The sequence below is a fragment of the Acanthopagrus latus genome, chromosome 4, assembly GCF_904848185.1.
Source record: "Acanthopagrus latus isolate v.2019 chromosome 4, fAcaLat1.1, whole genome shotgun sequence".
NCBI classification, from domain to species: domain Eukaryota; kingdom Metazoa; phylum Chordata; class Actinopteri; order Spariformes; family Sparidae; genus Acanthopagrus; species Acanthopagrus latus.
This window is the reverse complement of record NC_051042.1, coordinates 31,952,907-31,969,119: the sequence shown is the minus strand read 5'-3', so window position 1 is coordinate 31,969,119 and position 16,213 is coordinate 31,952,907. Positions and strand designations below refer to the sequence as shown.

Sequence of the window (16,213 nt, the reverse complement as noted above, 5' to 3'; positions counted from 1 at the left end):
GCGTGTCTGATAGCATCTGTGCAGAAGGGGCCGGCCTCACGCTGCGCGTTACTGAGTAAACGGTCTCAGTCGGACCAGGGCCGGAGTACCTCAGGGTGTGATCACGCCTAGAAGTCCTTTTCTACAGTACAAGCTTAGGATTTTTGTTGTTTTGCATCCTCTCTGGACAGTCACACACGTTCATGAGAGGCTTATTTATTGTTTTAGGCTTTTCAAGCATTAATACCTGCAGAACAACAACAGTGATTTTATGTTAGACAGCTATTTGCACAAGAACAAGCTGAATGGGATTGTTCCCGGGTGCCTTAGCAAATCAAAATTAAAGCCTCCAATAAACAATTAAGCGGGGTTGAAATGCGTCCTGAGTTGCCCCGCAGCATTATATAAAGCATGAAGGATGTGAGCCAGGCTTATATCATACTATTACCCACCAGGTTCAGAGAGATGAAGAGGGAGCAGCGTCATGTTTCACTCCCAGACAGGTTTATATGTCAGACATGCAGCGCTCATCCCGCTGCATCTCCTCTCGGCTGACCCCAGCTTGCTCTCGTCTCTGCTGCGATCATCAGCACCGATGAGAGACTTGCATCAGTGCAAAACCCCCCGACGAACGTGACGTCTGGTGCACGGGTTGCTGCCCCCGTGCCTCGCCTCGCACATTAAACAGACAGCGAGGAACCACTCCTTTCCCTCTTCTTTCCCCTCCAGATGTCCCCGCAGTTGAAAGAATGTGACCATTTAAGTCAGAAGGGGTGGGATGAGCCGAGATTCATGGCGGTCTCATCACCTTGTCTGTTGTAAAATTAAAATTATACATCCAGTCCATTGGCTTTATGACGCCATTACAGCGTTTAATTGAAATAAAATGTCAGAATGCATGATTGCCTCGGGCATCAAATGATGCTAATTAGGCAGTAGATGATTCTAATTTAGATTCGCCATTAAGTGTTTATAAGACATTTATATGATATTACAGCTCAGCTTATTGATAGGTCATGGATGGCACTGGGCAGTGTGACATTTGCGTGAAACAAAGTTAGACCTTTGTTTAAGGTGCAGTGAAACAGCACCATCAAGTGGCCTGTTTGAGTACTGAAGGCAGTATGTGGTTGTGTCTGGTAATCACACGAAGTATAAATTCTATATTCTCATCTGGAAATGTTGTTTGTTTGAGCTGTCTCCTACAACTTCTGCTGTCGTTCATTGTCTTATAGACTCTTTCTACGCAGGACAGAGAGAGGGGCAAACCTGACGGTTACCAGGACCACCGGGCAGCAGAGGGATCCTTGTCCAGCCCGATCCCTCCGATGCAGTTCCCACACTTTGAGGCGAGCAGACAGACGGCCACCACTGGGTCCCGGGAGCAGGACATAGGCTCCCTTCATGTCTCCAAAAGACAGCGCAAACTGCTGAAAACGAGCCCCCCGATCAACCACACCAACAAAAATGTCTCCTCGTCCTCTTCCTCTCCCTCATCCTCATCCTCAGTCTCCTCCTCCTCCCCTGCTTTAGGCTCTTTTTCCCCTAATATCCTGGAGGCACGGCGGAAACTGATGAAGGAGATCTGCGCCAAGTACAAAAGCAGCATCTCTAGGACAATCACACGCCATCACGTCAAGCACCTCTACGTGGAGGACAAGTACAAGTTGTTGTACTGCCAGGTGCCCAAGGCAGGCTGCTCCAACTGGAAGAGGACCCTGATGGTGCTGGCGGGCCAGGCGCCTAACGCTCAGAGCATTAAACACGACACAGTCCACTACGGCCACCATCTCAAGACGCTCGACAACTTTGACCGTCAGGGAATCATGCACCGTCTGGAGACATACACCAAAGTCATGTTCGTCCGCGAGCCCCTGGAGAGAATGGTGTCGGCGTACAGGGACAAGTTTGAAAACCCTAACAACTACTACCACTCCCTGTTTGGGAAACCAATCATTTCCAAGTACAGGGTGAACCCGTCCCGGGCCGCCTTGAAGACTGGCAGCGGCGTCACATTCAAGGAGTTTGTCCAGTACCTGCTGGACGTCCACCGGCCCGTGGGAATGGACATCCACTGGGAGCAGGTGAACCAGCTGTGCAACCCCTGTCTCATAGACTACGACTTCATCGGTAAGTTTGAGAACATGGAGGAGGAGTCCAACTTTGTCCTGCGATTGACTGGGGCGCCACCCAACATCACACTGCCCAATTTTAAAGATAGGAACCCGACGGACACGAGGACCTCTATGCAGATCACGCAAAAATACTTTTCACAGGTCAGCATGCTGGAGAGGCAGCGGGTCTACGACTTCTACTACATGGACTATCTGATGTTTAACTACTCCAAGCCTTTCAAAGATTTATATTGATTGACTCCTTACAAAATGCTTGAATCACAGTCACATTCCACCACATGTACATCTCAACCATGATAGGAATCTCAACATAAAGGAGGCTCATTCACATGCTCACATGGATCTTTGCATCTAAGCACAGAGATCAGAGGCTAAAAAGAAAAAAAAAAAAAAAAGAAAAAACGCTCTCTGAATTTCGCAAAAAAGCTGCTTTTTATGAAACACATTTCTACCAGATGATCTTACTTTTTAGACTACGCTGAGATGAAAAGGTTCATGTGATGTCATATTAGATATTCAAAATAGTTCTGAAATGCAAGTTGTTTATTCACTACAGGCACACGGTGAAGTAGAGTATAAAAAAATATATATAAATGTTATGCTTCTAAAGAAAAAAATGAAAAAGTTTATTATCGTTCAACAGGCTTTAAATTACACCTCACTGTGAGTCAAACAGCATTCTGCAAATGTGTTTTATGTGTTTAATTCAACACTTGGGTGGGATTTAATAGTTCCCAAACACATTTCTGAATTCAGAGGTAATTTCAGTTTACAGAACAGTTTGTTATGTGAGGATCCACCAACTCCCTTCAGAATAATTACACCAAATTATTTATGAGTACAGTTGCTTTAGTCCTCGATCACAGCCGAGCAGACTTTTTTTTTTCTTTTTTTTTTAGGGATATTTGCTTTTACTATTTGACTCACAGTGGGGTTAAGCATCAGTATACCTCTATATATCAGTACGTACTAATACAGATATTTCATGTAAATGGTTTTTCTGAACATAAACCGCGACAAAATGAAACAGTATAAATAGTTTAAATCTTTCAAATGTGTCAAGTGCTACTCACTCGGAGGTTGTGTGCACTTACTGTAGCATTTTTGTACCTTCTAACTTTGTGGGTTAGGTTTGTGCTTTAGTCTTAACACATGCGTGTGCTGTCAGTTCCCCTCCATCACCAGAGGTATTTACTCCGGTGGCTGTTTGAGGTACAAAGGTACAAAGTATCTGCTGCCAATATCTTTGTTTTTTTGTTGTTTTTTTTTTTTTTTTTTAAATTAATACCTGGTAGTGTTACAGACTTACTAATTGGTACTAATCTTGAGTCTTTTTGACATCGTTGGACACAAAATGCATTAAAAAGTCCACGATGCAAAAAAAAAAAAATCAAGCTACAAAACAAAAAACAAACAAAAAAAACAGATGTTTCACACTCTGTCTAAAAAGGTATGATTTTCTGACGTTTGAGGGAAAAGAAGAGCGTGCCCCAAACATCTCCATCCATCACGCTTTAACACCTCCCCGAACAGCCATCACTCACAGATCTCACACTGTCAGCATCTCTGTATGTATCACATCCTTTCCGCACCATCTTATAGGCTTTTTACTGACACTACTGTGTAAAATTGTATAATGGGCATTCAGATGACTATATATTTTTCTATGTATTTCTAAAATATATATATTCAGTGCTTCTTGGTGAAGGTACGTTCATTTCCTTTCTAGATGTCATTGATTGTTCTTTCAGTGATACCAGTGTAGAGTGTCGTGTAACAGAAAGAGTTTCTTTCCAAAACAAAAAAAAAATATCCACCAGCTGAAAGAAAAAAAAAAATCTAAACTTTCAAGCGACTAAATGACTGCAAAAAAAAAAAAAAGAAAAGAAAAGAAAAATCTGTGGTTACATTTAAAGTGCAGACGATGACTTAGTCTGATTGATGAATTCATACAAACCCTCACGCTTTGAAAGGTGCTGAAAGATTTTTTTTTTTCGTATTAACAGAATGGATATGTTACGTTTTGGAAATTAGCTCTTTTAATAACGTTTCCCTAATCTGTTTGGTCTCTCGATAGGATAATAGACCCTGTACAGATGAGCTGCATTCCACCGAGTTAACCACCCTGACTAATGACGTTTTCTACCCACAGCTACTCCACTGTGTGTGTTTGTGTGTGTGTGTGTGTGTGTGTGTGTGTGTGTGTGTGTGTGTGTGTGTGTGTGTGTGTGTGTGTGTGTGTGTGTGTGTGTGTGCGTGATGTTTTACAATCTGTTGTCTGGTATTTTTTCTGGAAACACAAGATAAACACACTGTTAAAAGGGAACGAACACACTGAAAGTTACGACGATGTTCCCAAAGATGTGGAGAGAGCGAGGAACGAATCAGTAAACAACGTGATGATTAATAACTTGTTAATGAGCAACTCCTAAATAACGGTGACGGTAGCAGACTGGGAAACATATTGTTAATGACGCATTAGGTAATGATTAGTTCATAAGGACTTTCTACGAATCAGCCACTGAGGAGCAAGAGCTAGTGTCGACTCATTAATGACTAATTACAGTTAATTAATTAATCAAAGTAAAACATAATACAGAGAGTAACCAGATAGACTCATTAACTACTGATTACTTACTCATTAGTTACTTTTAAGTAGTGAAGCTGAATTATTGATATTTAATCTGTTGTTTTTTGTGCATTATATTCAGATATTTATGAACGAAATATCAACCAATGATGAGTTCGTATACGTATTATCCCCCAAACGATTCTCAACTCCGGTCCTTGAGTCACAGTTATTCAGGGATCAATCATTAACGATTCAATAAGAATGACGTTGTTTCTGATTCGCGCCTCACCTGCTCCTGAGAAACCCACTCACACCTTTGTGTACCTTTACTGTAAAGTGTTAATGTCACTTTTTTTTTCTACGTGATGCAGTTCAGACCACAGAACAACGTGCACAAACCGCACGGACGCCGACAATTCTGAGGTCGTGAGCACTTATAACATTTTTTAATCGGGGGGATGTATTATAACCCTTTTCTCAGATGAGACACATCTGAGATACTGCAAGATTTGATATAAAAGGTAGAAAAAAAGAGGAGGAGAACCATTCAACAGGTGATCATGTATTGTAAATCTTCAAGATTACACTGACTGGATGGAAACGCCAGCCGATGTTTCTCCCAGTTCAGTTTAAACTCACTGTGGTGTATTTGCAACAGAGAAGTGATTAAATATGAAGATTGCGACACCAAAATAAGGTTACATTTAAAGTGAAATGTGTTGAATGACCAAAAACAAAAAGTAAACACAAGATGATCTTTAAACGTCTGGCTGCAACCGATGTGTGCTGTGGTATTTTTTTTGTTTTGTTTTGTTAGTTTTTAACGAGGGCACGATGCAAAGAACTTGAACTCGAGCTATTGTGAGAACAACCTGCGGCTCGTCTCCTATAAAGCTGTGGTCACTAATCCAGCGACACTCTTCGCAGCTGGCTGGAAACGTGTTTTATGTAACGATGTGCTTTATAAAGAGACATTCTTGCCTACGAGTGAAGGCGAAATTCATATTTAAATCTATTACGCGCTATAATCAACTTTTGAAGACCTTTAACAATCTTGGTGGTACAAGTATTACCCTTTTCGCGGCGATGGTAACTGTATGAACCTTTGTCAGTATAGTGTGTTGGCTTTTTGCAATTCCAAAAATCTAATCTTTGTTTAGGTTGTGGTCAGATTCTATGTAGGTATAGTCGATCTCTGGCCAAAAAAGAGCTACTGCGTTATGATGAGCATTACTCTTGCAGATACTCAGTCGGTCCCCGCCCCTTCCCCCTGCTAATAAAGTTTTCTTGGTCTGTGGGTGTGTGGACAGATTTATCAAAAAGCGTAATTACAGTAACAAGTGAATGTATAACTGTTTATCGTTGGTGCAAAAGTGTATAAAATATGATCTTAAGCCCTCTGCCTTATTTTACACTGCCAATTAAATGGTGTATTTCAGGAAGACATTCTTCAGGTGGTTATTATTTCTGGCTGATGAGTGTCTACTAATAAAACTGTCTTTAGCATTTTCAACGTATGCGCTTTTCATTCTTGCAGCTGTGTCGTTGAGTCATTTTCCAGTCAAGTCCAGCGTGGTTACTGAACTTTTGGAGGGAGATCTAATGAGCACGGGGAGGAGAATTGGGTTGCATTGACTCTTTGTGGTTTTTTTTGACTATGTTTGAAAGTAAGTCTGCAGCCATGTTAGCAGCTCTGTGAGGCTGCATGGAGGAAAATCATTGCTTTAATAAGCTTGATTAATTGGATATATCAAAATGGAATATAATAATCATAATTATGTTTCCATTTGTGTAGAATCACCTGAATCTACAAATGTGTGTTTTCATCACCCTAAATTGAGTCTTTTGTAGCCACAGAGTAAGAGGTCCTCTTACAATCTGCACCAGTGTTGCACCTCCATTCTTCTACAGTAGCCCAGAAGGGCCAAACCAAACACCGGCTCTGGAGAGGGCCAGGGTGAAAAAGCTAATGAATTGTTTACAATCTGCAACCTCAACACTAGATGCCGCTAAACGCTACACACCGGTCCATGAAGCTAAAGGCTAACGTCACTGTTTACCACGTTCACCATCATATCAGTGTAGCGTGTTAGCATTCTCCCTTAGCATCAAACACAATGTACAGCTGATGCCGATGAGACTGTTTTTGCAGAAAATATTGGACAAATGTGTTTGGTGCACAATGAATTTCCAGGCAGTTGTCAGGTTATTATAATTCATTCTGAGGGAACCAGCTGCACCACATTTCTCAGCAAGTCGAGTTTAATTTAAAGCCACAAAATCAAACATCATGCGGGTGCCAGAAGGAAAGAAGAATACATTAATTTCTGTGCGAGATTTTGTGCCGATCCAACAAGTAGACAATGAAAGATTTGTACAAAATAAAGACGAATGAGCACGACGTCCAGCTTCACTCCAGCTCTGTCAGCTTAATGTCCACAGCAAACATCTTAAAATCCAACATCTGTTCTTCTGAAGCCGTATTTATAATATTGTTTGGGTTGCCTATATATTACTGTACACTTGTGAAGCTCATTTAGACGTGGCAGGATATGATCTACTATATACTTGAATTTGAGACTTTCATCTGTAAGCACTGATTTTGAACAACAGTGTCGTTTATTTCTGATTTGCACACAAACTCCAGGAGGGAGCAGAACAAAGGTTTAATAACCTGTTTCCTTCCTTTTCTTTTTTCCCCTTCTCTCTCTTGAAAAACTAATTTTCCTGTGGATGCATGGAGGAAAAAAAAAAAATCGAAACAAATGAAATGCATCATTGAAAATTAATTTGAAGTCAATAACCAATGATTCAGGCAATTATACACATTTACAAACAAATTTCATGCTTCAGAGACGCAGCAGGGAAAAATTTAGCCGAGAAGGGAAAAGAAGCCGAATGTCAGACCAGGTGTACGCACGAAACCTGGCAGAGGCGGCGGATCATCGTGAGGCAAACGGATCCTGTTTACGTCAAGCAACGTGGTGGAGCTATAAATAAAATCATCACCGAGGCAAGTGGGAATTGTATTCTGGGAAGTGTGAATGTCTGGATGAAATTTCGTGGCGTCAGTTGTCACAAAGTCTCACAAATGTTAGAAGGAATGTCAGATGGAGCCATTCTCTGGAGGGACTGTACAAAATGGCAATTATTCCACAAGTTGGTGGGATATCAGTTTGTTTATCACTTTGAGTCAGTGCAAAGTGCCGGACCATCCAAACAAAAGACCAATCAGCAGTGTTAACTTCCAACACCTGTCCTTAATTCAACCAGCGCGCACAGACACAGCCTGCTTCTGTAGCCTCACAAGGTTGAATTGAGGTCTTAAACCTACACTGAGCAGGTTCACTGGCTGCAAGTGGCAACTTTAAAATGCCGTTGTGGAAATAGAAAAGGATTCTTGGGATAAAGTCACGGGTCAGTGGCAGTGAGCAGCTTCCACCTCTCAACGACTGGTTAACGTGTCAAAAGATAATGGGGGTAAAAGGGCAAAGCACTGGATCTAATGTTGACAAGATCAGCTTTCACAGTTTGTTCTCTGCCAAGAAAATGGTTTCTGTTTTACTCTAGAAGCAAAGAAACTGTTGTGTGTCATCAGTCTGTTCACCAGGACGGATTCTGTCGTACTTTTTGTCACATTTTACACGTTCGGCTTTTGAAAAGTCCCTGAGAATAACTTCTTTTGTTGGGTTACATGTGGGAGGAAATAGAAGAGAAGTACTACAAAAGTCTCCAATTTTTAATATATATATAACAAAAAAGTTTTTTATCAACAACAAAGAAACTGTTTGTTGCTCAGAACCAGATCGAACAGTCGTGCTGCATCGTGCTTGACTGAGAGTTGTTACTGCTGCTGAAGTCTTCAGTATATTCAGCTCTGAAAAAAGACACCTGAAGGCTTGAAGAGGTCTGCAGAGTAACTTCTGTGTCACCACATAATAATATGACCTCTTTAAGAAGGACTTTATCTGTTTCTCATTCATTTCTTCCTCTGGTTGGAAATCATTTCGATGTCGCTTTTGACAGGCAAACTTTTAAAGCTGCATTCAACAATTCACCTTTTTGTTTCTTCAGGATTATCACAATTACTTGCTGAATGCTCAGTTGTGCTCTTCCACTCACAGCCCACAGTTAGCGCACAGTTAGCATGTGTACCAGGAGCTGCTGCCTACAGGATCATGTGTGGGTGTGGAGCAACTCAACGAACCCAGAAATCAAAGCAGAGCTGGAAAAAAAAAATGTCTGCAGAGTGAGAGCTGATTCTCAGTGGGATCAGGAGAACAAGCAAAACTTTACATTGCACCAGGTAACAGTCACCGACCAGAACTCCTCATCCGACTCAACACGTTGCCGTTACTGCACTGTACTTCTCTTCAGGTTTTATTAGATAGATAATACAGTACCGTCATAAAAATACATACATGTATGTCACATTGGTGCCTGTAAATGCAGGAACACAGTGAAATAAACAACCTTGATGCCCAAAAACATCCTTAAGTATCCCATTTGTTCCCTTTTCCAGCTTCCTAACATGGCATTTCAAGTAGTTCCTGTACCTTCCTGTCACAAAATAAAAAATTCTAACACACAAAAGCGCTCATAAAATGTCAATTACGATAAACAACAAGAAGATTCTCTACAGTAGAACACGACAAAACACTGTAAAAATGTCAACATTTGCCTTTTAATGTCACGTTAGCCCGGCTTTAACTAGCATCCCACTGACAAACTGATCTGCTAGTCTTGTGTGCTGCAAAATATCTTTTTTTTTTTTCACATCACGACTAAACTGATTGACTCCTAACTTTAAATGTATCATCAGGTTTTCACACACACCTAATTCTTACACTCAGGCATGTGCAGCACATCTAGAGCAATATTTAACTCTCCTGTAATTAGAGAAGAAAGAGTCAGGAAACTTTAACTTGCGTGTAGCGTGACTGTAGAGGTTTTAACACGCAGTACGTGCCTCCAAGAGATTCCTGTGTGATTCAGAGACCTGTCGGAGTAGACAGGAACCGCTGCCTTTAATCAAGATCCCAGAGAAATTAACAAAAATGTCAAATGTTAAAGAAAGTGAGAAAGGAATCGTGGATCTGTCTGTTCGTCTGATCCGCTTTCAAAAGTGACTGAGTCTATGTTGAGCAGCGACCCGTCCTCCATCCAGCACGAAGACAAAACAACAAAGATTAAAAAAAAAAAAAAGTTTCTGCCATTTTTTCTTCTTTTCTGTCATTAAACTGAATGTCATTCTGTAATGAAGTGTTGACTTTCTGACCTTTGCTGCATGCTACTAATTTCCTGCATCTTTCAAACCTTTACATTCGCTTGTTTAATATGCACAGAAACCACAACCCAGTTCTACCTTTTAAGTTCAGTCACAGTTGGCCCACAGGGGTGTCTCCAGATGCACTCTGTGCCACAAAGCGTTGGGAGTCAGACAGTTTCCCCCCCCACCTCCTCCACCCGAGGGTACGTATCCTCGCATCACCTCACACACCCACACACTGTCAACGCGCTCTCATGTCTGGAAGTTAGAACTTCAGTTTTGAGTTCTAAGCGCTTTTAAATTGGTGCTTTTTTTATTCCTCCATCGCGTGTAGCCGTGTAATGCCCCTTTTTTTTTTTTGCTCAATGTCCAAATCTGTCATTAGATCAGAGAAGGTACCGTATGGTGTGAAATAATTTGCATGATTCTCACACACTCTCACACTCTATTTAAAACAGAGGAGGAGGGGGGGGAGAATATGTCACTGTTGTTTTTTGTCATACCAGCAAAACGACACGGTTTTAATAAGAACAAATAGCAGACTGGCTTCTTTTGTTGTGCTGTCATTTACGCGTGTGTGTGTCTGTCTGTCTGTGAATGTGAGATTATGTGTACGCTTGTGCGGTAGATGAATATTGCAGCACAAATTGATCACTCTGTAGAGTTAGAAATTTGATTAAACGCTCAAGGCTGATTTCCGCAACAGCTCTTGTATAAGTCATGAAAGCACTTTGGGGGAAGTTAAAACTGTGAGGAAAACAAAAGCCATCCATTTACCTCATTAGTGTGCGTGGAAAATCTTGACATGCTTTGAAGAGAAACGTGCTTGTGTAGCTAAATCAGCTTAAGGGCCCAAAGCAGACATACAACGGGAGGCAACCAAACATCTTCCCAGAGTGATAAACAACCTCGGCTTGGTTGGAAGGACTGTAGAAAAAAAAAAGAGAGAGAGAGACTGCTCCATTTTTCAAGCATTATTATTATAGGTTCCTCCGTTAATCCTCGTGTTTGCCTGCCAGCCTGCATTAACATGGTTGATGACAGGTTTTTTTTTTTCCTTCTGCTGATTCTCTGACGACGGAGCTCTGTCGCTCTCACACACACACACACACACACACACACACACACACGCTTACAGTACAAAGACTCAAGCACTCATCAACTGCATCAGCGCCGCTGCAAAATCTCCAATTTATTAGAAGAGCAAAACCAATTTGAGGGGCTGACTCCTCGGTTCACTGGGGCAACATCTGAGAGGCAGAAAATATTTCCCCAAAGCTCGAAACGGAAAACTTCTCAGATTCACATGCACGCCAGGTTAATTCTCCCCGCACACACACACACACACACACACACACACACACCTTCAACATGAAGACCTTGTTTGTTTTGGCAACGCGCTCCAGACACATCCCTCATTGATACGAACCTCATTAAAATGATTTGCCCGAGCTCTGTTATTAATCAAGCAAAGCAAAACGACAAGTGGGAAATAATTCTTGCGCAGGAAATCTCAGAACTCAAGTCCTGTTGAGATTCCTGAACATCTCATTTGGTTAACTAGCCGGGGCCCTCCTATCAACACGCCGCGCTCGCTGGATATGGCAACAAGCTCTCAAGCATCATCCAGACGGAGATAACATCACCAGGAAGGCTTCAGCAGAGCAAAATCTCAATCTGCCATTGTTTTATTTTACCTCATCCCTCTGATCCACTCTCCTATGCTACAGACAGACATGAAATCTCTATTCAGATCTCCAACCTTCTGTACGTCTCGTCTCATAGTGTAGAAATATTGTACACAACCACACGATGGCAGTACTGCATCTGAAAAATAACAAACCCCAGCACTGGTTTCTGCTTCTCAAACCACCTCATATGTCCTCCTCATATTGTCCTGCACACGGAGGAATGTGTAGTAATGTGTACTCTGCCGCCACCTGTCAAGCCTCCGTCTGACACTAAAACGCCCATGAAAGCCACTGCATGTCTCCCTAATTAAGCTATACGCCGGCATTGACATGAATTATGCAGCGGCTTTAATGAACCCGAATCAATAAAACACAGGATCTATAATGAAGCCAGCCACACAAGCTGCTGTGGGCAGAGCGCTGCTTTAACCTTGGGGCTGTATCTCTGCACAAGTGCCGGGGAACGGCTGAAACATTTGGGTGGATAAAATAATCCTCCACTTCGCCTTTTTTTTTTTTTTTCATATCATCACCCTCCCTACCACCACCACCACCTCCCCAACTCTAATGACAGCATATTGTGGATGAATTTTTAATGTAAAAACACATCAAGGGTTGAGACGAACATCTGGGCGGTGACGCTGATGGACAGGAGGAAGGAAGGAGGTGGGCTGAGCTGTGAGTGGTGAGAGCAGGCGAGGAAATGCAGAGATGAAATTCACATTAATGTAAACGTTAACACGGTTGTTAAGGGGAGAAAGCGCACATTCAGTCACACATATTGTCTAGTTATATGTCTGAAACACCTTCTGTATTGGGTCATTTCTCACTGGTTCTCACGCCTGATAACACAAATTTATCATTTCCTTTGTTGGAATGAGAACAATGTTTTGAAGCCTTCACAGACGTCACACACCAGTCTGTGAATCAGTGCGCCTCACATGTCAAAGCACAAATAATCACATTTGTTTGTATTAGAAGAGCAACATGAATAACGTCAATTTCCCTCCAATAAGACAAATAAAGTATTTGATATAGTTGTTTCTGTTTTTGAGTTTTTGAGTACTTCAGCTGCCAGAAACAACCTCTTTATGTGGCAACAGTTTCTGAAATCAATCCATGAGATGAAAACGTTGGAGATGTCTAAATTCTGGTAGAGTTTTAGATTTAGGTTTTTGTGCATCATAAGTAACAACTCAAATAAAACAAATATCTCAAGTTAAACTTCTCTCTCATATCTAAACTTCACTGAAGCAGGCCTCCAGACTCTCTAACCAGCAGACTGATGGGATGACAAACCCTGGCAATAAGCTGAAATTCATTATCAGGACAATCATGAGCATTCTCACATTAATGAGTTGTAAAAGCTGACATCCAGGCTGATGTTATGTTTACTGATTTATTTTAAGTCGCCTCATCCAGTCACCATGTCTGAAGGCTCGGCTTGCACATCGTATCCCAGCAATAACAAGTTAAAAATATGTGCGATCTGTGATTTGAAAGAACGTATTTGGTGATTATTGGGATAATATCGTGTCATAATGTTTACACAACTAAAAACGCCACAGTCATCTTCACCTTACAACAAAATGTAATACAAAAATGTCACGTGCATGCCGGCGAACTACGCCCACTTAAAAAGATACCCCAATATTTGAGCTTTGGTTTTGGATCCGCCCTCCGAAAAGCTTGAGTCCAGGTGGGATTATTGCATCACCTCAGTTAGCCAGCTAACATGTGCAGCAACCTTCTGAGCATTTGTTAACACAAAGCAACAATCAATACTTGACTAACTGACATCTGATATATTCAAGTGATGAATGCAAAGCGATCAGGATGAAAGGAAAAGTTAGAGGAGTAAATGTAAAATGTTAAAATGATTCAAACGTTAATTACACAAAAGTGATTTCATTTCTTGAGTTTCTGTGTAAATACAGGTGTAGATGCACTCAACACTGCCTGTTCCCGACAACAGAGTTCTTCTTCTCTTAACAGAAACAACAAACATGTAGGAGGAATTCATTTTGTGCTCCCCATAAACCAGCTGGGATCCCCTGCCGGTTTTAAAACAGCTTGGCTGCTTTGTCAATAAAGGTGCATCCCACATCAGAGAATGCGTCAACCTTTCTCTAAAAAGAAGTTTCATTCACTTTGAAGTAGCTCTCTCTCAGAGCTCCGACGATATTGAAAGCATTTTCCACGTTCTCCCCTCGTATTTCCTCGTTGCTGGCAGCTCTCACAGACACCCAGAAAAAGGCAGCCACTTTCTTCTTCTTTTTTTCTTTTTTTTTCTCCCTCCCCTCTCCCGCTCCCTTTCAAGGTGAGAGGCGAGCTTTCGATGAATCACCCCTCTGCTCCCGCCGTGTTCCCAACCGTGTCTCCTCTTCGTCAAGCAGCGTGAGTGATGGGAGTGACAGAGGAGACACCTGCCCTGAACCGCCGCTGACAGAGAGGGAGAGGAAGGAGGAGAGGGGTGGAGGGAGGGAGGCGCACTGCCTGATGGGAGAAACACACAGCGAGGCAACAAACTTGCAGAGACTATCACTTATAGTGACAGGCCAGGAGGTGCCATGCTATTAGCAGGCCGTAGGGTAGGCCCTGAGCACGGCCCGTCCTACCTACGATGGATGGGCCTCTCTCTCGGGACTAAATTAATACTGGGAGTCTAGTGAATTGCTTTTGGAACAATGTCCTCCTAAGGAGCTAATCAGACAGGAGTTATCTAGAAGTGCCTGTAGGCTGGCTGCAGCGCTGTGGCTGCCTGGCAGAAGGCAGGTGCACCACGCCGACTCACAGCAGTTCATTCCCGAGCAGGACACAGCAGTGGTGATATTCATTAGAGTCTGGTGATGATGAATCCCACGACTCAGAGTTTCCAGAGAGAGCCTTCCCATAGCAGTGAGGAAACATGATCAGACAGTTTTAACTCAGTCCCAGTGTTGAGGAGTTTGGGAAGATTGTTTGTTTGTTTCATGCTCCAGTAGGTTCGCCAGCGAGTTGCTAGCTGTCATTTCATGCAGATCAGGTTGTGAACTGAGGATTTATCAGAGCTTCTTTCACTGAAACAGTCTCCGGTGTTGATGAGAGTGGGGGGAGGAAACATAATCAATGAAGGTCTGGGTGATAATTTAAAACAACGAGCTGAAAGGTTTTGAAACACCTCAGTCAGCAGTCAGGTGAGAATCAACTGTGTGTGTTTTCACCACAAGCAACCTCGTTAACATTATTAATCTCATCCACTGTGAATGCAAAGAATTTTAATGAGCAGCCCTCCAACTACTGACCCGCTAATACGTTTGATTTAAAGGTGCAGTATGTGACAATCGGCCACCTGTTTGTCATGATTTGGACTGTGTGTGCAGTCGTCTGTGCCTCGTTGTGTGTCTCATGTGTTCTCAGATGGGTTCTGCAGAGGCTGGGCGTTGTTTCCCAGCATGACTGGAGCTCCCGCCTCTCACACACCTGCAGCTCATCTGATCATCAGCACCGGCTCAAATACTCAGGTCGTCTCTCCACTCGCTGCCAGAATGTGTTATGCCTTCCCTGCTCGTGCTTCTATCCGTGACTCTTTGCTCTCATGAAGCTATGTTTGTTCTTTCCTCACCTTCAAGCTCTGCGTCAGCTCCACAGCCACCTCCACCACCTGCATGAATCCTACTGTGGATTCTCAGAGTCTCACTCACCTGTGCCTCCACCTGAGCTTCCGCCTGCACCATCGTGAGCTGCTGTGCCTGAGCCCGAGTTCCCTCCACTGCCCACGACCTGAGCTGCCTAATAAATTCCTTTACAACCTTTTTTTTCCCCCGTCATGGTGTCAGCTTTTGAGTCTTACTTACAAACCACCTACACACCTGGTGAATTTATACTCCAGGCATATAGGGGGCAGCAGACAACCAGAGTAACTGCTCACTGTAGCTGCAGTTAGCTGGTTAGCTCAGTTAGCCATTCAGCTAGTGGTTTAATTGAAGATGCTGTATAAACTCTGCTCTGGACTGGAGGAGCGTTTCTATCCGCCAGCACACAAGCTTTGAAATTTGCGTCTCCGATATAATATCAAATCTGTTATTTCTTCATATTCTGTTGTGATTTTGATTAGTTTTCAAATATCTTAAGCTAGATTTCCATCATATAATTATTCTAATAAACTACATTCAGATTTCTACATCACTGATCAGTATTATAATGTCTAATTCCAACAGAGACAGAAAAGGGACAGACACAGCAGCCGGGGGGGGGAAACCTGACGTTTGAATGTTGAATTCATACTTTCAGACAAACCACAGAAGATCCAAAGCATCTCGTGGCTGACAGCGCTTTGCCAGTCGTCTACGCTAGAAGTGGAATAATGCATATCAGAGGTATAAACTGACAGGATGAGGTCAGAGCTGAAACAGAGGGGAATGCAACACTGAGACCTCACGCACAACTGAGCCATAACGATGTGTGAGAGAATAAACTCTGTAGCTGGATGCACAATGGAAAACCCAGTATTACATACGGCCACTTAACACAAAGTGTTTGGAGGAATAAAGCGGTGTCTGCGGGGCACGAGCTCCTCAGCCTGGGA

At 42.5% G+C, this 16,213-nt stretch overlaps 1 protein-coding gene and 1 long non-coding RNA gene across 6 annotated transcripts in view; both read left to right on the top strand.

Annotated features, from left to right (window-relative positions):
* Positions 1-6,185, top strand: part of LOC119018753 (carbohydrate sulfotransferase 8-like) — a 181,766-nt gene extending 175,581 nt beyond the window's left edge. For 3 of the 5 annotated variants that reach the window (XM_037096670.1, XM_037096668.1, XM_037096671.1), the window contains one exon: positions 1,230-6,185. In XM_037096670.1, coding sequence (XP_036952565.1) covers positions 1,230-2,348 — 1,119 coding nt within the window. In that variant the 3' untranslated portion in view covers positions 2,349-6,185. Of the gene's footprint in view, positions 1-1,214 lie in introns of all 5 variants that reach the window. The other 2 variants (XM_037096667.1, XM_037096669.1) reach the window with 1 other exon arrangement.
* A 6,844-nt stretch (positions 6,186-13,029) lies between these two features.
* On the top strand, positions 13,030-15,626 carry LOC119018241. Its single transcript, XR_005074689.1, has 2 exons — positions 13,030-14,822; positions 14,954-15,626. It is a non-coding gene; the product is annotated as an uncharacterized LOC119018241 (long non-coding RNA).
* Positions 15,627-16,213: the final 587 nt, after the last annotated feature.